The sequence below is a fragment of the Balaenoptera borealis genome (genome assembly GCF_965194805.1).
Source record: "Balaenoptera borealis genome assembly, chromosome: 15".
NCBI lineage: Eukaryota > Metazoa > Chordata > Mammalia > Artiodactyla > Balaenopteridae > Balaenoptera > Balaenoptera borealis.
Window position 1 is genome coordinate 61,790,142 of NC_138871.1, and position 19,433 is coordinate 61,809,574.

Below are 19,433 nucleotides of genomic sequence, written 5' to 3' on the forward strand. Positions count from 1 at the left end.
TTCCCCCCTACATTTGCTCTTCTTGGTATCTATCCTACATGCTTTTTCCAGACCTAGCTCAGCAGCTACCTTACCTGATTCCCCTTTACCTAGAAGTTACTTTTCTGAATGACATAGCACTTTTCAAACCTCCCTAATGGTGTGTATAGCATTCTACCTTAATATCATAGTGTTTGGAGTTTATGATCTATTTAAAGAGGGCAATACTCATGTCTTTGTTTGCCCCACCATGCCCAGCACCATACCTTGTACTTTAGTGGGTACTCACTCATAAATGAATGAGTGTTTGAGTGACACCACTGATCACTGATCCTTAATATTCCAGTGAGGTATATTAGTAGATCTCTATACCATGAGACCGCTGGGACTCAGAACAGTCAAGTGACCTGACTGAAGTCACAGCAAATTAGTAAGCAATATTAGAATTCAGCCCAGATCTGATTATTTGTAAATCAATGACTTTTCCTCATATCTTGTACCCCTCAAGGGTAAATGTAGTAGATCAGGGAAGAAAGAAATAACCACCTATTCATTTGGTACTACTTAAAGTGACTTCCATCTATAGATTACAGTCTTAACATTTAGTTATTTCTATAACCCTTTTGGTCTTCTGTATATTAATGGCAAAATCAAGTCTTTGGGCTGTTGTCTTGACACCCTCGTCACAAGATTTTGCTAAACTGAGGCACTGGAGTAAAAGCTTCTGAAATTCTTTCACAAAAATCCCATATTTCCATATTGCATAGCCCTACTATGAGATTTTTAAAGTAGAAGAAGAATGCTGTAGCATTAGGAACTGGGAGCAAAGAGTTATTATAAACACATACAAAAGCTTGGGGAAAGATTGGTAATAGAAAAGTTAATACATTTTATACACAAACTGCACAGGAAACTTAGCTAAGATTGGGAACTGTAGGATGAACGCATGTTGTTTTGAGAACCCCACAAATGATATTGGTGTGTCAGCCATACCCACTGAGTATTGCAAGATTAGGAAATGGCAGGACAGAGCAGATTAATAATGTATTATTCATTCATTTATATTTTATCCCAAAGATGAAACTTCCTTAGGGAAATATGAGAAGTAGAGTGACATGTTTGAATTGGTTAGATTGTGCAGAGTATTTTAGAACAAGTAGAAATTGTAGGGCTTCCCTGGTGGCGCAGTGGTTGAGAATCTGCCTGCCAATGCAGGGGACACGGGTTCGAGCCCTGGTCTGGGAAGATCCCACATGCTGCGGAGCAGCTGGGCCCGTGAGCCACAATTACTGACCCTGCGCATCTGGAGCCTGTGCTCCACAACAAGAGAGGCCGCCATAGTGAGAGGCCCGCGCACCGCGATGAAGAGTGGCCCCCACTTGCCACAACTAGAGAAAGCCCTCGCACAGAAATGAAGATCCAACACAGCCATAAACAAACAAACAAACAAACAAATAAAAACGAAATTGTAGACAGGAATGTCTCAGGGTTACATTTGTCAGTCCAAGCATGCAGTCTCAAAATTATGAATAAGGTTACAGTAAGAGAAGAGCTGAGAGCTCATGGAGGAAAATCAGAGGGAAGAAAGAGTGGTAAAAGAGTATACTCTAAAGGAGTGAAGGAGATAGCAGTGCGGAGATGGGAGCAATCTGAACCTGAATCTGAACCAAGTTTAGAGAAGAACTAACTCTAAGTGGCTGCCCAGTGAGAGCCTCATAACTTCTCAGGTGCCAGTCTTCACGCTGGCTGCTTCACTTAGCTTTTCTGTGTAATCCTCACCCCCGTCCTGGAAGGTATAGCTGTTATCCTGGTTTCGTACCTAAGGCACGAGGAAGAAAAGTTTCTAAGGAGTCAAGATATTAAACTTCATTGACTACTAGATGAGAGAAGGCCAGTTGGAATAGAAGCCTTTGAATCTGACTCTGGGGTTGTCATCGTTTACACGTAAGAAAGCAGCTTCTGTTAGTTTCTGAAGTCAGTCTAAAGGGAATCAAGTAAAGAGATGGAGAGGCAGAAGAAGATAGACTGTTCATTGAATTTGGTTAAAATGGAACCACTGAGATTAGAGAAACCAGAATTGAGTGATGGCTATTTGGAGATGAGAGAGATCAATGTTCATTGCAATGCATTTGGGAAGTTTTTTGTTTTTTTTTTTTTGGCCGTGCCGCACAGCTTGTGGGATCTTAGTTCACGACCAGGGATCAAACCCGCACCCTCAGCAGTGAAAGCGCAGAGTCCTAACCACTGGACACCAGGGAATTCCCCATTTGGGAAAATTCCTGAGGGGATAGGACAGAATCAAAGAAGAAAGAAACTCTTGGGCCTAAGTGTACACATAAAAGTGGAGATATTTCTTTCATTGAATAATGTTCCAAACTCAAATATGTATAATTGGGGAATTGCCCCCTTTAAATGCTTTTATTGCCTTTATTATTTTATACGATTGAGAGTTGGCAATATTGTTATGAAGTTTTTGTGAGCAGTACTTCAGCCAAAATTAGTTTAAGCCCACACTGTGGAAATAATTACTTTTAGAAGATTTCTGGCCATACATAAATAAGAAAGAGATAAGAATTTAAGCTAAGCAGTAATTTGTAAAGAGAGACATTAAAACAAAGTAAGAAAAGAACTTCCACTCAATTCTAGTTACTCTCATCTGAGTGCTCTCATTTTAACCAAGTGCTCTAGGTAATTCTACCAGCATTCTCTGTCCTCCAAATTCTGGTTAAGTCTGCTGTACCTTTCGTGCATTCCTCACTAAATAGACGATAAACCACTGTTACTGGTAAGATTGCAGTATGTGCCCAGGTATGCTGGGATTGGGAAAATGTTAAGAATCACTGGACTGCTATGTAGAAGACCCAGGTCTAAGTTTTGATTTGAATACTAATGCTTTAGTAGTATTAATCCCTTTGAGCCTGTTTTTTCATATGTAAAATAGGGATAATAACATAAATAACTACTTGTACTAGACATGAAAAATCAGGTGGCTCCTACAACTACAGTCCCCTGAGTAGTTCCTTATAAACATGCTCTGTACGATGTCCCTGATACCCCAATCCCAGCAGGACCTGACAAAAGGCAAAACTGGCTAAATCAGCCTTTCCACGTTATATGTTTTAAACTTGAGACAAACTAAGTGGTAGAAGCAGAAGCAAGAGAAGCACAGTGTTGAGTCACCACTAGACTAGGGGGCCAGGGATGAGCAAAAGCTTAAAGCATCTGTTTCTAGTTCACACTGGCTGCTTTATCAGCTCTGCAGAATCACTGTGGTGCTCCTTTTGCTGAAGGTGTTGTGTAAATGGAGGAGGGGTGGGCCACACTAGAGCAGGGCACCTTAGACAGCTGAAGCATGTAAGTTTGGTTTGGGTTTTAACATTCTTTTTGTACTTTTCATTTTTTTTAAAAAAAATTTATTTATTTAATTTATTTATTTTGGGCTGTGTTGGGTCTTTGTTGCTGTGTGCGGCCTTTCTCTAGTTGCGGCGAGCAGGGGCTACTCTTCATTGCGGGGCTCAGGCTTCTCACTGCGGTGGCTTCTCTTGTTGCGGAGCACAGGCTCTAGGCGTGCAGGCTTCAGTAGTTGTGGCTGACGGGCTCTAGAGCGCAGGCTCAGTAGTTGTGGCGCATGGGCTTAGTTGCTCTGCGGCATGTGGGATCTTCCCGGACCAGGACTCTAACCCATGTCCCCTGCATTGGCAGGAGGATTCTTAACCACTGTGCCACCAGGGAGGTCCCATCTTTTTGTACTTTTCTTAAACTGCTTCATAATTTTCTTTAGAACATTTCTGGCTACACTTTAGTGAAAAACTATCCATCAGAGGCTGTATCTGTGTTATTTTTATAGTGCTCTCCTCCAATGGTCAGTCCTTTTCCTTTTCCTTCTTCCTACATTTTTCAAAAAAGCCTTTTATTTTCTCCTCCCCTCATTTTTCCTATATACTTCTCTATTTCTTGGTTTTTTCTGGCTTCTTTTGCTTCTAGTGTTGAACATATCAGTGTACCATGACTCAATTTCTCTGAGTTAGAGACATTACTAGTTATAGAAGGAAGTTCTGGCAGTGAAGATGCAAGCAGCTACAACAAAATCTGTAATACATCTAGGTGGTAGTTAGGTATTTGGATTTTGTTCTTGAGAATATAGACTGTATTCATTTTCATATTTCTGATACAGAGCCTGGCCAGTTATAATCAGTGAATGTTGAATTAATATGATGAACCATATTCATCTGACCTATAATTTAAATTGATTATTTCCTTTGTATACATAGAAAGGTTCATAGTTAAATAATCCATTTATCCCTCAGATTACACAAAAAATTTTAACCAACACCTTCTTTAACTTTCCTTTTTGCTCACCTAAGAGAAAAAACCCAAATAACTGGAAAATACTTAAAATATTAAGGAACTTCCTAAAGCATAATTACTAAGGGTAAAGTTGTTTTAGTGTGTATCTGCCATTGTTTGTATCATCATCATTAATTAAACTTAGATTTTCACATGCTCGTTTTAGTATTTGTTAAAATAAATTAGAAAAACTAAGGCTTGTTTCAGAATGTTTTCAGACGTTGTATTCAGTAACTCAGCGTGAGCAGCACTAACATTTTCTGAATTTACTTAATTTTCCTGTGATTAATTTCTTGGTAAGGTTTTTGAAGGTATTTGAACATGTTATAAATTCATTTCAAGTTCTGTTTTTTATTTGTAAAATGTCATATGTGCCTGGAAATAACAGTTAATCAGTGAATATATGTATGTGAGGATGAAAATACCTTTTTTTTTCTAGCATAAATAATAGCAAAAAAATTCTGCACTTTTCTCATTCAAGGGTTGGTAAGCTAAGCTTCCAAAGGAAACTGCTGAGATGCACATTTTTAGGTTTTTGGCTTTAGTGTTTGAAATAAATGACTTTTGTGGTCAAGCCCTGATCTTAATACTTTGTTTTTAATATCGACTTACACTTATGGAAATTACTTATGTTTTAGTCACATGTTCACCAGGAACCCAGTAAGAGAATTCCGTCTTGGAGTGGTCGCCCGATTTGGATGGAAAAGATGGTCATGTGCAGGGTAAAAGTTCCACACACGTTTGCTGTTCACTCTTATACCCGTCCCACGATATGTCAGTACTGCAAGCGGTTATTGAAAGGCCTCTTTCGCCAAGGAATGCAGTGTAAAGGTAGGATTGGATGTTTTTCTTCATTTTTTAAAAAAATTTTATTTATTTATTTATTTATGGCTGTGTTGGGTCTTCGTTTCTGTGTGAGGGCTTTCTCTAGTTGCGGCGAGCAGGGGCCACTCTTCATCGCGGTGCGCGGGCCTCTCATTATCGCAGCCTCTCTTGTTGCAGAGCACAGGCTCCAGACGCGCAGGCTCAGTAGTTGTGGCTCACGGGTCTAGTTGCTCCGTGGCATGTGGGATCTTCCCAGACCAGGGCTCGAACCTGTGTCCCCTGCATTGGCAGGCAGATTCTCAACCATTGTGCCACCAGGGAAGCCCGGATGTTTTTCTTAAGTAAAATTTATATTTGTTTTTGTTAGCAAATACAGGTTTAAAATATTTTTATTTCAGAAGCATTAAGCAAATACCTGTAAATTGGGCTCATAGTTAACTTAAAAAAGATAAAATTAATATGCATGCACCTGCATGCGACGACTAGTATCTGCAGTATGTGTATTCTGTACCAGGAGCTGTGCTAAAGAAAAATTAGAGTATAAACAGAAAAACTAGAATTTGGATCTGAGGTGTGGCTGCTTAACACTTGCCAATATGGAACAGTTAGTAAGCAGGTAAGCTAACATTTGACCTTAAGTCTTTCTAATTTCAGAGCCAGACACTACCCAAAATATAAAATAATGCCCTCCTCTTGCCATTAAATATTCACACACACACACGCACAACATATTACAGGTGTTTTGTTGTTTTGGTTTTTTTTCTAATTATGTAGCTATGGAGCTGTACAAAAATTGTCATTCCAGACAGTAATCACACTGAAATAGGCAGACTATAGTAGAAGCCACTGGAATTGTAGTGGGGACTACCTGTATTTGGATACTAACCCAGAACACTATCATAGTATTCCAGAAACATCTCTTAATGAACTAGGTTTTTAATAGAATAATGGAATAATTTTCTCCTCTAGTTACGTAATGTTTTAATGCTTTTTAAAGATGCTTTTATCTTTTTGTCTCATATCTTCTTCTCAACAGTGCTGCACAATTATGTGAAAACCAAAATAGAGTTTAAATATGTTTTAAGGCATTGAGCCAAGATAAGATATAAGTAATCTGTCTATAATCTTATGTACTTATTTTTCATGTGATTATGTTAATAGTTCTTGATACTATACTTTTTGTATAGAACTATTTGTGGAATTGAATTACCTAGTTTTATCTAGGTAAAACATTAGAGTTGAGATCTTTGCAACAATAAATCCTGTTTACAATGTTGAATCAAATAATTATATGTAAATTTAACTTAAATATATAAGAAAACTTTTCTTGGCAATATATGGCTACATAGGATAATATCATATAAAGAATAGGTTGTACATTTGTTGCCAATATTTAATAACCATCAGGCAGGCTTAATTAAATGTTGAAATTTTATTTCAACAGCTTACTTTTGAATATGAGTTAATATATAAATTAATACTTTAAAATATCAACACTAAAGTGTATTGGCAAGCAGCCACTAAGGAATGTTTTGGGAAAGAACATTAAGAACAGATGTACAAATTCTAGCCAGCAGATAATTTTAGTAAAGGTAGTAAATAACACCATTCTGCTGAGCAGAACAGAAACATTCTAAAACCACATGCAAAAAAGTACAGTATTTTATAAAGGAACTAAAATAAATATGTAGATTAATGAATTTTGAAATAAAATCAGTGAACTCTACCACTGGGTTATTAGTTTAACTTCTTAGAGCTCTAAAAGAATAATGTTTTATGCTTATATTGGTTGAGAAAGTATCAGGTTATATTTCTCTTTAAGTATTTTAGTTATCTATGAAAAAATCATAATTTAATTTAGGGATCCTTGTATTTTTGTAATATGAATTAAGATGCTTAAAAAGTAAAATAGGGCTTCCCTGGTGGCGCAGTGGTTGGGAATCTGCCTGCCAATGCAGGGCACACGGGTTCGAGCCCTGGTCTGGGAAGATCCTACATGCCGCGGAGCGGCTGGGCCCGTGAGCCACAACTGCTGAGCCTGTGCATCTGGAGCCTGTGCTCCGCAACGAGAGGCCGCGGTAGTGAGAGGCCCGCGCACCGCGATGAAGAGTGGCCCCTGCTTGCCGCAGCTAGGGGAAGCCCTCGCACAGAAATGAAGACCCAACACAGCCAAAAATAAATAAATTAATCAATTAATTAAAAAAAAAAAAGTAAAATAGTCATTTTCATTCACTTGTCAAGCTAAGAAAAAAAAATAGTTAAGATAAAACAGTTATGCTGGATCGTTTAAGAAAACATACGATTCTAAGAACAGCAGTTCATTTATTCATTCATCTGTTTATTTTCTACTTTGTTATGTTAAAATTTCAAGGCAGCTTATATAAGCATATATAGAATAAAAGAAAGCATAAACTAGTTAATAAAAACATGGGTAGGAATATAGAGAAGTATAAAATGCCTGTCATTAGAACCTACATACTTGGCTGCAGGTGGGCCACAAATTTGGCTCTACATTTCAAAGGGAAAGGGAAACCTTGTTATTTTCAGAATTTGCAAACCTCATGAGATAAAAAATGAATTATTTAAGATGTATGCAAGATATTAATATTAATATCATGCATGAATTTCTTAGGGTCTCTTATTTTTAAAGATATTACTATATAATGCAAGTTTTATCCTCCACCAAAATATTAATTTCATGGAGCTTTTTCTTGTAATGACCTTTACCCTGTGCTATTGGCATGATTCCCAGAATTTTCTTGAATCACAGGGGTTACAGAATTATTCTAAAGCAGGACTTGAAATTATTTTTACCCATTTATTGTTGGTAGAAGTATCTCAAAGGTTGTGTTAGACAGTAGTTATAGCAGTGGGTCTCAATTTTAGTATTAACTAAAGAAGTCATTAAAGCACACATTTCTCAGCCCCACTCCCAGAGTTGCAGATGTGAGGGGTAGGGCCCAAGAACATGCGTTTCTAACAAGTTCTCAAATGATGCTGCTACCGCTGGTCTCATGGCCACAGCTGGGAACCACTGAGTTACCCAGCAGTATGGAACAGTTGGGGCCTGACACTGACCTGCAGTGCAGTCAGCTCTGATGTTCTTGCAGGCTGAACAGAGCCATTTTATAATGCAGCTGAGAGACCTTGTGCATGAGAAGCTCAGTCCTTCCTTACAGGGTTGTATGGGAAAGCCCTTACTAATTCCTAATAAATGGTTGTAGAATCGCAATCCCTTTCCTGCATATGCACCAGGTCCTAATAATTAGGAATTGAAAGTAAGTGCCTGACATATGTTGGAAAGGAATTTAATCAGCCTGAGAAACTCTTAAGGGGGATGTGGAAAGAAGAATGTGAGGTAAGGGAAGGAAACATGGAGCTGCAGCAACATTTTGGCAAAGTGTTACACAAGTAGTATAAACTTCATTTTACAGGTATAGAAACTGAGCCCTGGGGGATTAAACAACTATTTAAGAGGTGGTGTCAGAATTTGAAACCAGACCTTTAATCCAAAGCCTGATTTCTTAGTAGAGGAAATCTTTATTATTTCATCATCATTATTAATAATACTCTATGTGTGAGTAAAGAAAGTCTTTAACCATATTCTGATACTGCCTGACTTCTTTATATAAATTAATAAGGTGAATATTTTATTTTAGATTGTAAATTCAACTGCCATAAACGATGTGCATCAAAAGTACCGAGAGACTGCCTTGGAGAGGTTACTTTCAATGGAGGTAAAAGTCCTTTTCTTAATTTCCAGAAAAGATCACAATTCTTTTGTGTATTATCTTTGTATAAGGTTATATTTGCATATTTTATTTTGCTTACTTTGTTTTTTAACTTTGACTTTTTTCTGATGTAATAATCAAGCAAGATACAGAGATCAGTAACAGTATACTTTTAATTATACCTTTCCGTCTTTCCTTTAACCACCTACCACTCTGTAGTCTAATGTGGCCAGTGGTGCTGCACATCCTCTTTTATCTTTAATACTTATTTTAAAACCCTGCTGTTCTTAGAACTATTTCATATTTCTAGTATTTACTGACTGCTTACTGTATGCCAGGCACTGTTCTGAACTCTTTACATATATTGACATTTAAACCTAAGAACAACCTTTTGAGATAAGGACTTACAGATGAGTAAACTTAGACACAAAAACATTAAATTAAATAACTTGCCCAAGAAATACAACCCATAAGTGGTAGAGTTGGGATTTGAACCCATATGGTCTGTTTTCTTAGTCCATAGTCTTTTAGAACTTAATGTACTGTCTCACTTTCTCTTTCTCCATCAAATAATCATTAGCGAAACATTTTTGCTTTTTACCGTTTTCTTTTTGTTTTTGTTTTGTTTGTTTTCTCTTTTCATTATTATATCACTCAAAGTGATTACCTTTTTTGGAAGGAAGGAGTAATGACTCTAAACTTTCAGCATAATTTTTCCTTAACATTTACATGACTAGTAAAAATTGAATGTAAGTAGTTCTGTAGGAGGAAAAGCATAAGGAGTGGAAATTAAACTCCTCAAGAATTTAACATTTTCTCTTACGGCATGTTTTCTGTGGTTGCTATTTAACACCATTGACAGAGCATGATTGTTTTTCTCATTTCAGTTACTCGGAATTGATGCAGTTTTTCGATGATTAAAGTCTTTTCTAGATTTATCTAGTTCGTGTATTTTTGTACTTCTCTACCTTTTGACAAATGGATATGAAATACTATTTATATTTATTTTAATGTGCATTTGTCTTTATATTAACGAGTTTGAGCATCTTTCAGATGTTTACTGGTTAATTATGGGGTTTTCCCCTATAAATTACCTGTTCATATGCTATGTATTCTAATTCTTTGTCAGCTTTATTGAGATATGATTTGTATACCTTACAGTTCACACATTTAGTTTATTCACAGTTATGCAGCCATCACTACAGTCTAATTTTAGAACATTTTCATCATACTGAAAAGAACTCCATACCTATTAGTAGTCACTTCCCATCCACTCTTCCCCATTAGCCCTGGCAACCACTAAATCAGCTTTTATCTCTATGGGTTTGTCTATTCTAGACATTTCATATAAATAGAATCATACAATGTGTAGTCTTTTGTGACTGGTTTCTTTCATTTAGCATAATGTTTTCAAGGTTCATCCATGTAACATGTATCAATACTTCATTCTTTTTTTATTGATGAATAATATTCCTCTGCATAAATAGACTACACTTTATTTATCCATTCACCAGTCAGTCGATGGTCCTTTGAGTTGTATCTCCTTTGGAGCTATTATGAACAATGCTTCTATGAACATTTGAGTACAGATGAGTACTTATGTTTTCCTTTCACTTGGGTAGATAGCCAGTAGTGGAATTGTTGAGTCATATGGTAACCCTGTGTATAACATTTTGAAGACTGCCAAACTGTTTTCCAAAGCAGCTGTACCATTTTACATTCCCACCAGCAGTGTATGAGGATTCTAATTTCTGTGTATCCTTGCCACCACTTGTTATTGTCTGTTATTTTGATTATTGCCATCCTAGTGAGTATGGAGTGATGTCTCATTGTTGTTTTGATTTGCATTTCCCAGATATTGCATATCTTTTTATATACTTATTGGTCATTTTTACATCTGCTTTGGAGAAATATCTATTCTGGTCCTTTGCCCATTTAACTAGGTTATTTACCTTTTTATTATTGAGTTGTAAGAGTTCTTTAAGTATTCTGGATACAAGTCCCTTATTTGATATATGATTTGGAAATGCTTTCTCCCACACTGTGTGCTGTCTTTCACTTTCTTGAGGTATCATTTGCAGCAGAGAAGTTTTTAATTTTGATGAAGTCCAATTTATTTATTTTTTTCTTTTGTCACTTAGGTTTTTGGTGGTATATCTAAGAAGGCTTTGCCTAACTCAAGGTCACAAAGTTTACTCCTATGTTTTCTTCTAAGAGTTTTATAGAAAGCTCTTACATTTAGATCTGTGATCCACTTTAAGTTAATTTTTGTAATTGGTTTAAGGAAGAATTCCAATTTCATTTTTTTTCCATGTAGATGTCCAGTTGTCCTAGCACCATATGTTGAACAGACTATTTATTCTTTCTTCATTGTATTGTCTTAGACCCTTGCGGAAAATCAATTGACTAGATGTGTAATAGTGTTAGCCAATCTTTTACTTTGCTTCTAGTATCTTTCGGCATGTCAAAATTTTAAATTCTAATGCAATCAAATTAATTTTCTGCCTTATGGTTTGTACATTTTATATTGTCCTAAGAAATATTTCTTTATTCTGAATCATAAAAATATTTTTCTATATTTTCACTTAAGAATTTTAAAACTTTTTTTCACATTTAGTACACTGTCTCTGTTTAGGTGTATTGATATTCCTTAATATAAAATTCTGAATTCATTTAAAACTTTGCCAGAACCTTCTACTCTGGGAACAGATACAGATATACCAATGGATATTGACAGTAGTGACATGAACAGTGATGGTAGTCGGGGCTTGGATGACACAGAGGAACCATCTCCCCCAGAAGATAAAATGTTCTTCCTGGATCCATCTGATCTTGATGTGGAAAGAGATGAAGAAGCTGTTAAAACAATCAGGTAACGTGTGTGTAAGGATTGCAAGCTACTTCCAAATGCAGGGTCAGTCCAGGAGCTCTGTTAAGAAAGAACAAGCCACATCTCTTTAAGTGGGACCTAAAATGTAATTTAAAATCAGTTAAATTGTGCCTAATACTTTTACATGTACCACAGTATTTTTCTGAAATAAATTATATTACTCTTGCTATCCACTCAAGATGGGAAGGTATGAGAATCCTGTTTTCTTAAAGAGGAAAATGCTTTATTTAAGTATAGTCTAGATATAATATCTAGCTGTAGAGCATCCACCACAAAGTGCCAAAATTGAACCATCAGTTGAAGCAACCAGTTTCTTCACACAGGCAGATTACCTGATGTTGGAAACACCAGTAAGAATCTATACCTGAGAATGTTGCACAAAGATGATGGTGATGAATATGGGGGCAGTTTTCATATTACAATTAATCTGACTATTAGCACTTTGTAAAAATGCTACCAGATTATAAGACTTAAATATCTTCCTATGTTTATAGAAATTCAGTTTTTTATAGATACAGCCTATAGGATATACTACTTTGTGATAAAATTTACCATGCTGCCTAGGGTAGGAAGAATTCTAGCAGCAATCCCAAATGAGATCCTCTCCCAGGCTCCAGATTTTCCAAATGGGGAGGATTCTTTCTGCTCTATTCATTGTTTTCTTTTTTTTAATACATTTATTTATTTATTTTTGGCTGTGTTGGGTCTTCGTTGCTGTGCACAGGCTTTCTCTAGTTGCGGCAAGCCAGGGCTACTCTTTGTTGCGTTATGCAGGCTTCTCACTGCGGTGGCTTCTCTTGTTGCGGAGCACGGGCTCTAGGCGCGCGGGCTTCAGTAGTTGTGGTGCATGGGCTCAGTAGTTGTGGCTCACGGGCTGTAGAGTGCAGGCTCAGTAATTGTAGTGCATGGGCTTAGTTGCTCCGCGGCATGTGGGATCTTCCCGGACCAGGGTTCGAACCCGTGTCCCCTGCATTGGCAGGCGGATTCTTAACCACTGTGCCATCAGGGAAGTCCCTCATTGTTTTCTTATGTTTTGTGACCCTCCAAAAAAATGTGATGACAAATAATGATGACTTACAGTATTATCTTAGTCTTTTATAAATTAACTATGTATCATCATAACAGGATTAATTTATTTTCTTCTTCTTAAGCCATTGTTTGTCTTCCTAAGATATTTTGAAGAATTTTAGCTTAATTATCTTTAAAAGGGCTTGATGAGCTTACAGTATTTATGATTTTTTAAGTTGAAGTTGTAAATATTTGTCATAAATTTAAAATATTTTTTAGTCCATCAACAAGCAATAATATTCCGCTAATGAGGGTCGTACAATCCATCAAGCACACAAAGAGGAAGAGCAGCACGATGGTGAAGGAAGGGTGGATGGTCCATTACACCAGCAGGGACACCCTGGTCAGTAATCACAGGCATTTTATTATGGTAGTGAAACTTTGTTATGTGCTTTATTTTGTGTATTTTTAAAATCAAAATGAGAATGAGATATATATTAAGACATCATAGTACTGGAACTATCATTACATTTGTAAAGAATATTTCAAAGGTGGAATATTTAATGTACTATTTTTATAAACTGGTAGAGCAGTAGAGATTCAAAGCGGGTCTGGTGGTATAACACCAAATGCACAGTCTATGAAAGAAATAATTGATAACACTGGATTCATTACAATTAAAAACTTCTGCTTGGCAAAAGACAGTGTTAAAAGATTGAGAAGACAAGCCACAGACTTGGAGAAAATGTTTGCATAAGAGACATCTGATAAAAGACTGTTCTCCAAAATATACAAAAAACTCTTAAAATTCAACAGTAAGAAAACAAATAACCTGATTAAAAAGTGTGCTGAAGACCTTAACATGTACCTCACCAAAGAAGATACTTATATGGCAAATAAGAATATGAAAAGATGCTCCACATCATATGTCATCAGGCAAATTAAATGCAAATTAAGACAGTGACATACTACACACCTGTTAGAATAGCCAAAAACCTAAACACTGAGAACACTAAATTCTGGCAAGATTAGAGCAACGGGAACTTTCTTTGACTGCTAGTAGGAACACAAAATGGTATTGCCAACTTTTGAAGACAGTTTGGCAGTTTCTTACAAAACTAAAATGCTTTTACCATGTGATCCATATGTTGTACTCTTTGCTGTTTACCCAAAGGAGATAAAAACTTATGTTCATACAGAAACCTGCAAATGGATATTTGTAGTAGCTTTATTAATAATTGCCAGAAACCTGGAAGTAATAAATGTCCTTCAGTAGGTAAGTGGATAAATAAACTGTGGTACATCCAGACAATGGAATATTATTCAGCACGAAAAAGCAATGAGCTATCAAGCCATGAAAAGACATGGAGGAATCTTAAATGTATATTACTAAGTGAAAGAAGCCAATGTAAAAAGATTACATACTGTATGATTCCAACCATATGATATTCATTCTAGAAAAGGCAAAACTATGGAGGCAGTAAAAAGATCACAGTTAGGGGTGGAGACTTGTAGGTATGAATAGGCAGAACACAGAATTTTTAGGGCAGTGAGAATACTCTATATGATACCATGATGATAGATACATGTCATTATGCATTTGTCCATACCCATAGAGTGTACACCACCAAGAGTGAACCATAATATAAACTGTGGACTTTTGTGATTATGATGTGTCAGTGTAGGTTTATCAGTTGTAACAAATGTGCCACTCTGATGAGGGGTGTTCATGATGGGGAGGGTTACACATGCGTGGGGACAGGGAGTATATGTGAAATCTCTGTATCTTCCCCTTAATTTTCTGTGAACCTTAAACTGCTCCAAAAAAGTAAAGTATTAATTTAAAAAAATGATTTAAAGACACACGTTAAAAAAAAAAATTCTGCATGGCAAAGAACAAAAGCAAAGACAAATGACAAACTGGAAAAAGTATTTTCAACTCATATTCTAAACAAGTAAAAAAAAAAGACCAGAATACAATAGAAAGATGGGCAATGAATATGAACATTCACAGACAAGGAAATACAAATGACTTTTAAATTTAAGATCTTGATCTCGTTTTTAATAAAAAATACAATTTAAAATTTTACCAAAATACCAATTTTTATTTATCAGTGTAGCAAAACATCAAAAGGTCTAGTAACATGCTGCATTAGTGAAGGTTTGAGCAAGTTAGGCATGTTGCTGATGAGACTGTAAATTCGATCAAATCTTGTGCCGGATAATTTAACACTGTCAAGTAAAATGACACGTGCATGTATCTTTTGACCCAGTAAGCCAACCTTTAGAAATTTAGCCTATAGGTAAATTACATATCTGTGTGTGTGCAATACATATGTATTTGTGTGTGTATGCATAAGATTCTTGCAAAGGAGTCCCCAAAACCTAATAACATTTCTTGCCTGGAGTAAGGGTGGGAGTGAGATAGGAGTGATGATGGAAGTATACTTTTCACTATATATCCTTTTAATTTTCCGAATTTTGAACCTCACGAATTTTAAACCTGTTCAGAAGTACAAACTTATGGATAGAAATGAAAGGGAAAGGAAAGTTCAGGCACTTTGGAGGAATCATTACTTTTGAACCTCACAGTTTTATGCTCTTTATAGAGAAAGAGGCATTATTGGAGACTGGACAGCAAATGTCTAACATTGTTTCAAAACGAATCGGGATCAAAGTATTATAAGGTAAAGATTTCACATCTTTAAAAAAATATGTACATTAAAATACTGTATGTTTTCCAAATATATCCAAATAATATTTATTAATTGTTATATTGGATTATACCTATTACAACTATGCCTAATATAGTTTATAGAAGTCACTGTTAAGTTCCTTGTTGAAGCAACTGTCCTCTACCCCTCCATTTCACCCCCCATAACAGCCCTGCTACTAAAGGTTGTTTTTTGTTGTGTTTGTTTTTGTCCTGTCAGGTTGCTGCTGCTTTTCTTCTGGGTACCAAATGGTCCTCCATATCTGTGGGTGCCTAACCATTTTAAACAATGGACTTGAGCATCTGTGGATTTTGTTATCCATGGGGAATCCTGGCACCAATCTCACTTGCATACTGAGGGACGACTGTACTATGATTTAGATTAGGCTGTTAAGAAAGTCCCGTGATCATTGCCGGTCCAAAAGAGGCAAATGTGGTATTCGGCATTTCTCCCATCTTCCATTTTACCTTAGAACCCAGTTCTTAGATGCTTCTTTTGGCTCTTCTTTTCCTTTGTGTAGTTCTCTTTGCTTGGCTTGCTCCACATTTTGCCGTGTCACAGGCTGACACCAAACAAAATTGTCAGTGTAGCAGTTGTATCAGTAAGAAAAAGTATAGAAACTGATGAATTGCTTTGAGCTGGTTGGGTTTTTTAAAATAAGTTTTTTGCTTTAGGAAGGGGACTAAACATTACAGTTACAGTCATGGACAGCACCAGAATGGAGTGCTTGAACAACTTAACACTGACATTCTTCTTTTGCTGCTGTTATTTCTGTTTCGTACTCCTTTGGGGCTGTATCTTGCAGATAGCAGCCAGTAGGGTAGTAGCTGTTGAGTTGATTCAGTGAAAACTGGGAAATGACAACTGTTGGGTGTAGTGGCAATTGCCCTCCTAAATCCTTTCCTTCCTTTCATTCTAATGATCTGCTACAGGCCTGAATCACTAGCTTGATTATTATACCCCATGCTCTGCCTCTGGCACTGATGGACATGCAGATCATTCAAAGCAGATACCATCATTAAGACTTGACTGTATGTTCCATGTGTCACGTACTTGTATTTGTCTTAATGGTATTCATTAGAAACGCTTATCTTTGATTGTTTAGTGTATTTGAAAATTTAAAAAAGATGTATTCATATTTCATAATGCTTAATTTTTGCTTTAGGAAATTCCACTTTCAGAGATTCTTCGCATATCTTCCCCACAAGATTTCACGAACACTTCACAAGGCAGCAACCCACACTGTTTTGAAATCATCACTGATACTATGGTATACTTTGTTGGCGAGAACAGTGGGGACAGCTCTCACAATCCTGTTCTTGCTGCCACTGGAGTGGGACTTGACGTAGCACAGAGCTGGGAAAAAGCAATTCGCCAAGCTCTCATGCCTGTTACCCCTCAAGCAAGTGTTTGTACTTCTCCAGGGCAAGGGAAAGATCACAGTAAGCAATAAGCTTGTTGATGGCTTTTTTCCCCCTTTGGTTCTTAAGCATTTTGTGGGTGTAGTTGTGTTTCTGTATTTATTTTTAATGTTCATTTTAAGCTTCATTTTTAGTAACCCATACCATTAGTTAATTCCTTTATAAAATTATGTTGGTTATAGTATATGTATACAATCACCAGAGCTAGGCTCCAGAGTCAGTGTCACTACATTTAAATTCTGGTTCTGCCAACCTGTTATGTGATCTCAGCAAGTACTTTCCTTCTCTGTAGTAGTACCTACTTAATAGGTTTGTCAGCATTAAATGAAAGAGAACCATAAGGTGTTGAGTAAACTACTAGTATTAGTATTCTGCTTCATGGTGGGATTTTCAGGCTATAAAGTGTTACAGTTCACAAACTCAGGAAATCTGTGAAGTCAGAAATGCTGTATTTCTTTTAACTGAATTAAAACATTCAGAAACATTAAAAAAATATTGAAACACATGTCCTTTACACCAACAAAATTTATAAAGTAAAACCTAAATTTGATAAAGGTTCAAGTGAACACTTAATCAGAAAGCCATAGTAAAATGTCACTTTCCCCTTCATTGGCATTATTTCGTTTATGGGGAAACATCATTCATTCATTAGACAAATAATATTTAAATTGAAAGAGGTATCAACCATTTTCTTCTTTTCTTCTGTTTTGGCCGCGCTGCACAGCTTGCGGGATCTTAGTTCCCTGACCAGGGATTGAACCCAGGCCCTGGCAGTGAAAGCGCTGAGTCTTAACCACTGGACCTCCAGGGAGTTCCCTCAACCAGTTTCTAAATGTTCTTTATTTCAGTTCAGCTATGCTACTTGGTACACCTGTTCTCGGCATTATGCTAGGCCCTGAGCTAGAATACGAAAGAAACACAGAAAATTTAAAAGCTACTAAGGGAAATAGGACATAACACATATATAAGTATTAGATGGTAGCATAAAGCAGTAGAGTGCAAAAATGAGTAGTGCATTTCTCGAGGAACTCAGATATGGATAGGAAGAGTAAGTAGAGACTTCATGGTAGCGGAGCCTGATCTGAACCTTGACCTTGGATCTCAAGTAGGTTAGGATAGGCAGAGCTAACCTGGGAGGGGTGGAGGGGAAGTGTCACTGGTGCTGAGGAGACAGGTGTGATCAAAGGGATGAGAGTAATGACCATGAAAATGTTTGGTGTTCAATATTGATTCCTAAAGGGTGAATAAATGGATATTCACAGTGCTTCTTAAATTTGAGGGGATTTTAGACAGAACTGTCTGATATTAAAACCATGGACCTTTCCCCCCAGAAAATAATGCAGGCACATAACACACAAATTTTATATATAATTGGATTTAGGGACCTTCTCAAGCCCATCCATGGACCTCTTCCCTAGGGTTAAGAGTCCCTAAAAACAGGTTGCAGAAGGGCTAAGAGTGAGAACTCTGGAGAATTGAAAGCCCAGTTCTGCTGCTTTACTAGTTTCATGATCTTGGCCTCTTCTTTCTCTAATCTAAAAGGGAAATGATAATAAATGCATATGATGCACTTAGCACCATTCCTGACCCATTAGTGAAACTATTACTGTGTTGCTGCTGCTGCTGTCCTTGTAACAACGTATCTGGAGCAGAGTTCTCCTGGGAAGCAACAGAAATTAAAACTGGGTGAAGTTAGACAGTGGAGGCCTTTGGAAGAAAATAAAATATTGACTTAAACTAGGAAACTGGACTACTGAAAAGCAGAGTTTTAGGCTCATTAATTTAGTTCATGCTGTGCCTTTTATGTCTGTTTCATTAATATTTAATTTTTGGATTTTTAAAAATATTTTAAAATTGGCCTAATATTTTAAAATGGAGTTTTTCCACAGTCATCTTACTTATTTTTGATGTATAGTTGCTTATATTTCCTTCTTAATGAAGTTTTACATTTTTATATTTGGATTATGAAGGAAATTTCGTATCTTTGAGTTGTCACTGAGATTCTAGATTTTTGACAACTAGTCTCTTGCTTACTTTCCAAATTTCCCTTTTTCCTTTTTCTTGTCAGTTTCTTCCTTTGTTTACCAAAGTAATAGACATTTAAACTTTATAGAAATATGTAATATAAAATGAGAAATTCCTCCCTATACACATGTGACACATCCCCTTATTCCCAATCATATATCTCCCCCCCCTCAGAAAACCATTATTAATAGTTTGGTGTATATGTCTTGATTTGGGGATGGCTTGTGGGGAGGGGCGTCTATACTACATTGTTATAATTTTATTTTCACACAAAAATGTATTATACATTTTTGTCGTAAAAGATGTGTGATCTTTTTACAATTTGGTTTCATCAACTATTTAATATATATCATATATATTTCAATGTCAGTATATAGATATATATAATTTATTTTTTATTATGACAGTAATGCATACTTTCTATGCATTTTTTTAAATGCAAGCAGTCTAAAAGTGTATAAAGATTAAATCTTTGTTCCTCAACCCCACCTCT

The 19,433-nt window shown here is 36.4% G+C and overlaps 1 protein-coding gene across 5 annotated transcripts in view; it reads left to right on the forward strand.

Annotated features, from left to right (window-relative positions):
- Positions 1-19,433, forward strand: part of PRKD3 (protein kinase D3) — an 84,119-nt gene that overhangs the window by 46,978 nt on the left and 17,708 nt on the right. For 4 of the 5 annotated variants that reach the window (XM_082356709.1, XM_082356713.1, XM_082356712.1 and 1 more), the window contains 6 exons: positions 4,965-5,157; positions 8,811-8,888; positions 11,571-11,754; positions 13,060-13,183; positions 15,390-15,467; positions 16,660-16,936. In XM_082356709.1, the coding sequence (XP_082212835.1) occupies positions 4,965-5,157; positions 8,811-8,888; positions 11,571-11,754; positions 13,060-13,183; positions 15,390-15,467; positions 16,660-16,936 (934 nt within the window). The remainder of the gene's footprint in view (positions 1-4,964; positions 5,158-8,810; positions 8,889-11,570; positions 11,755-13,059; positions 13,184-15,389; positions 15,468-16,659; positions 16,937-19,433) is intronic. The other variant, XM_082356711.1, reaches the window with a different exon arrangement.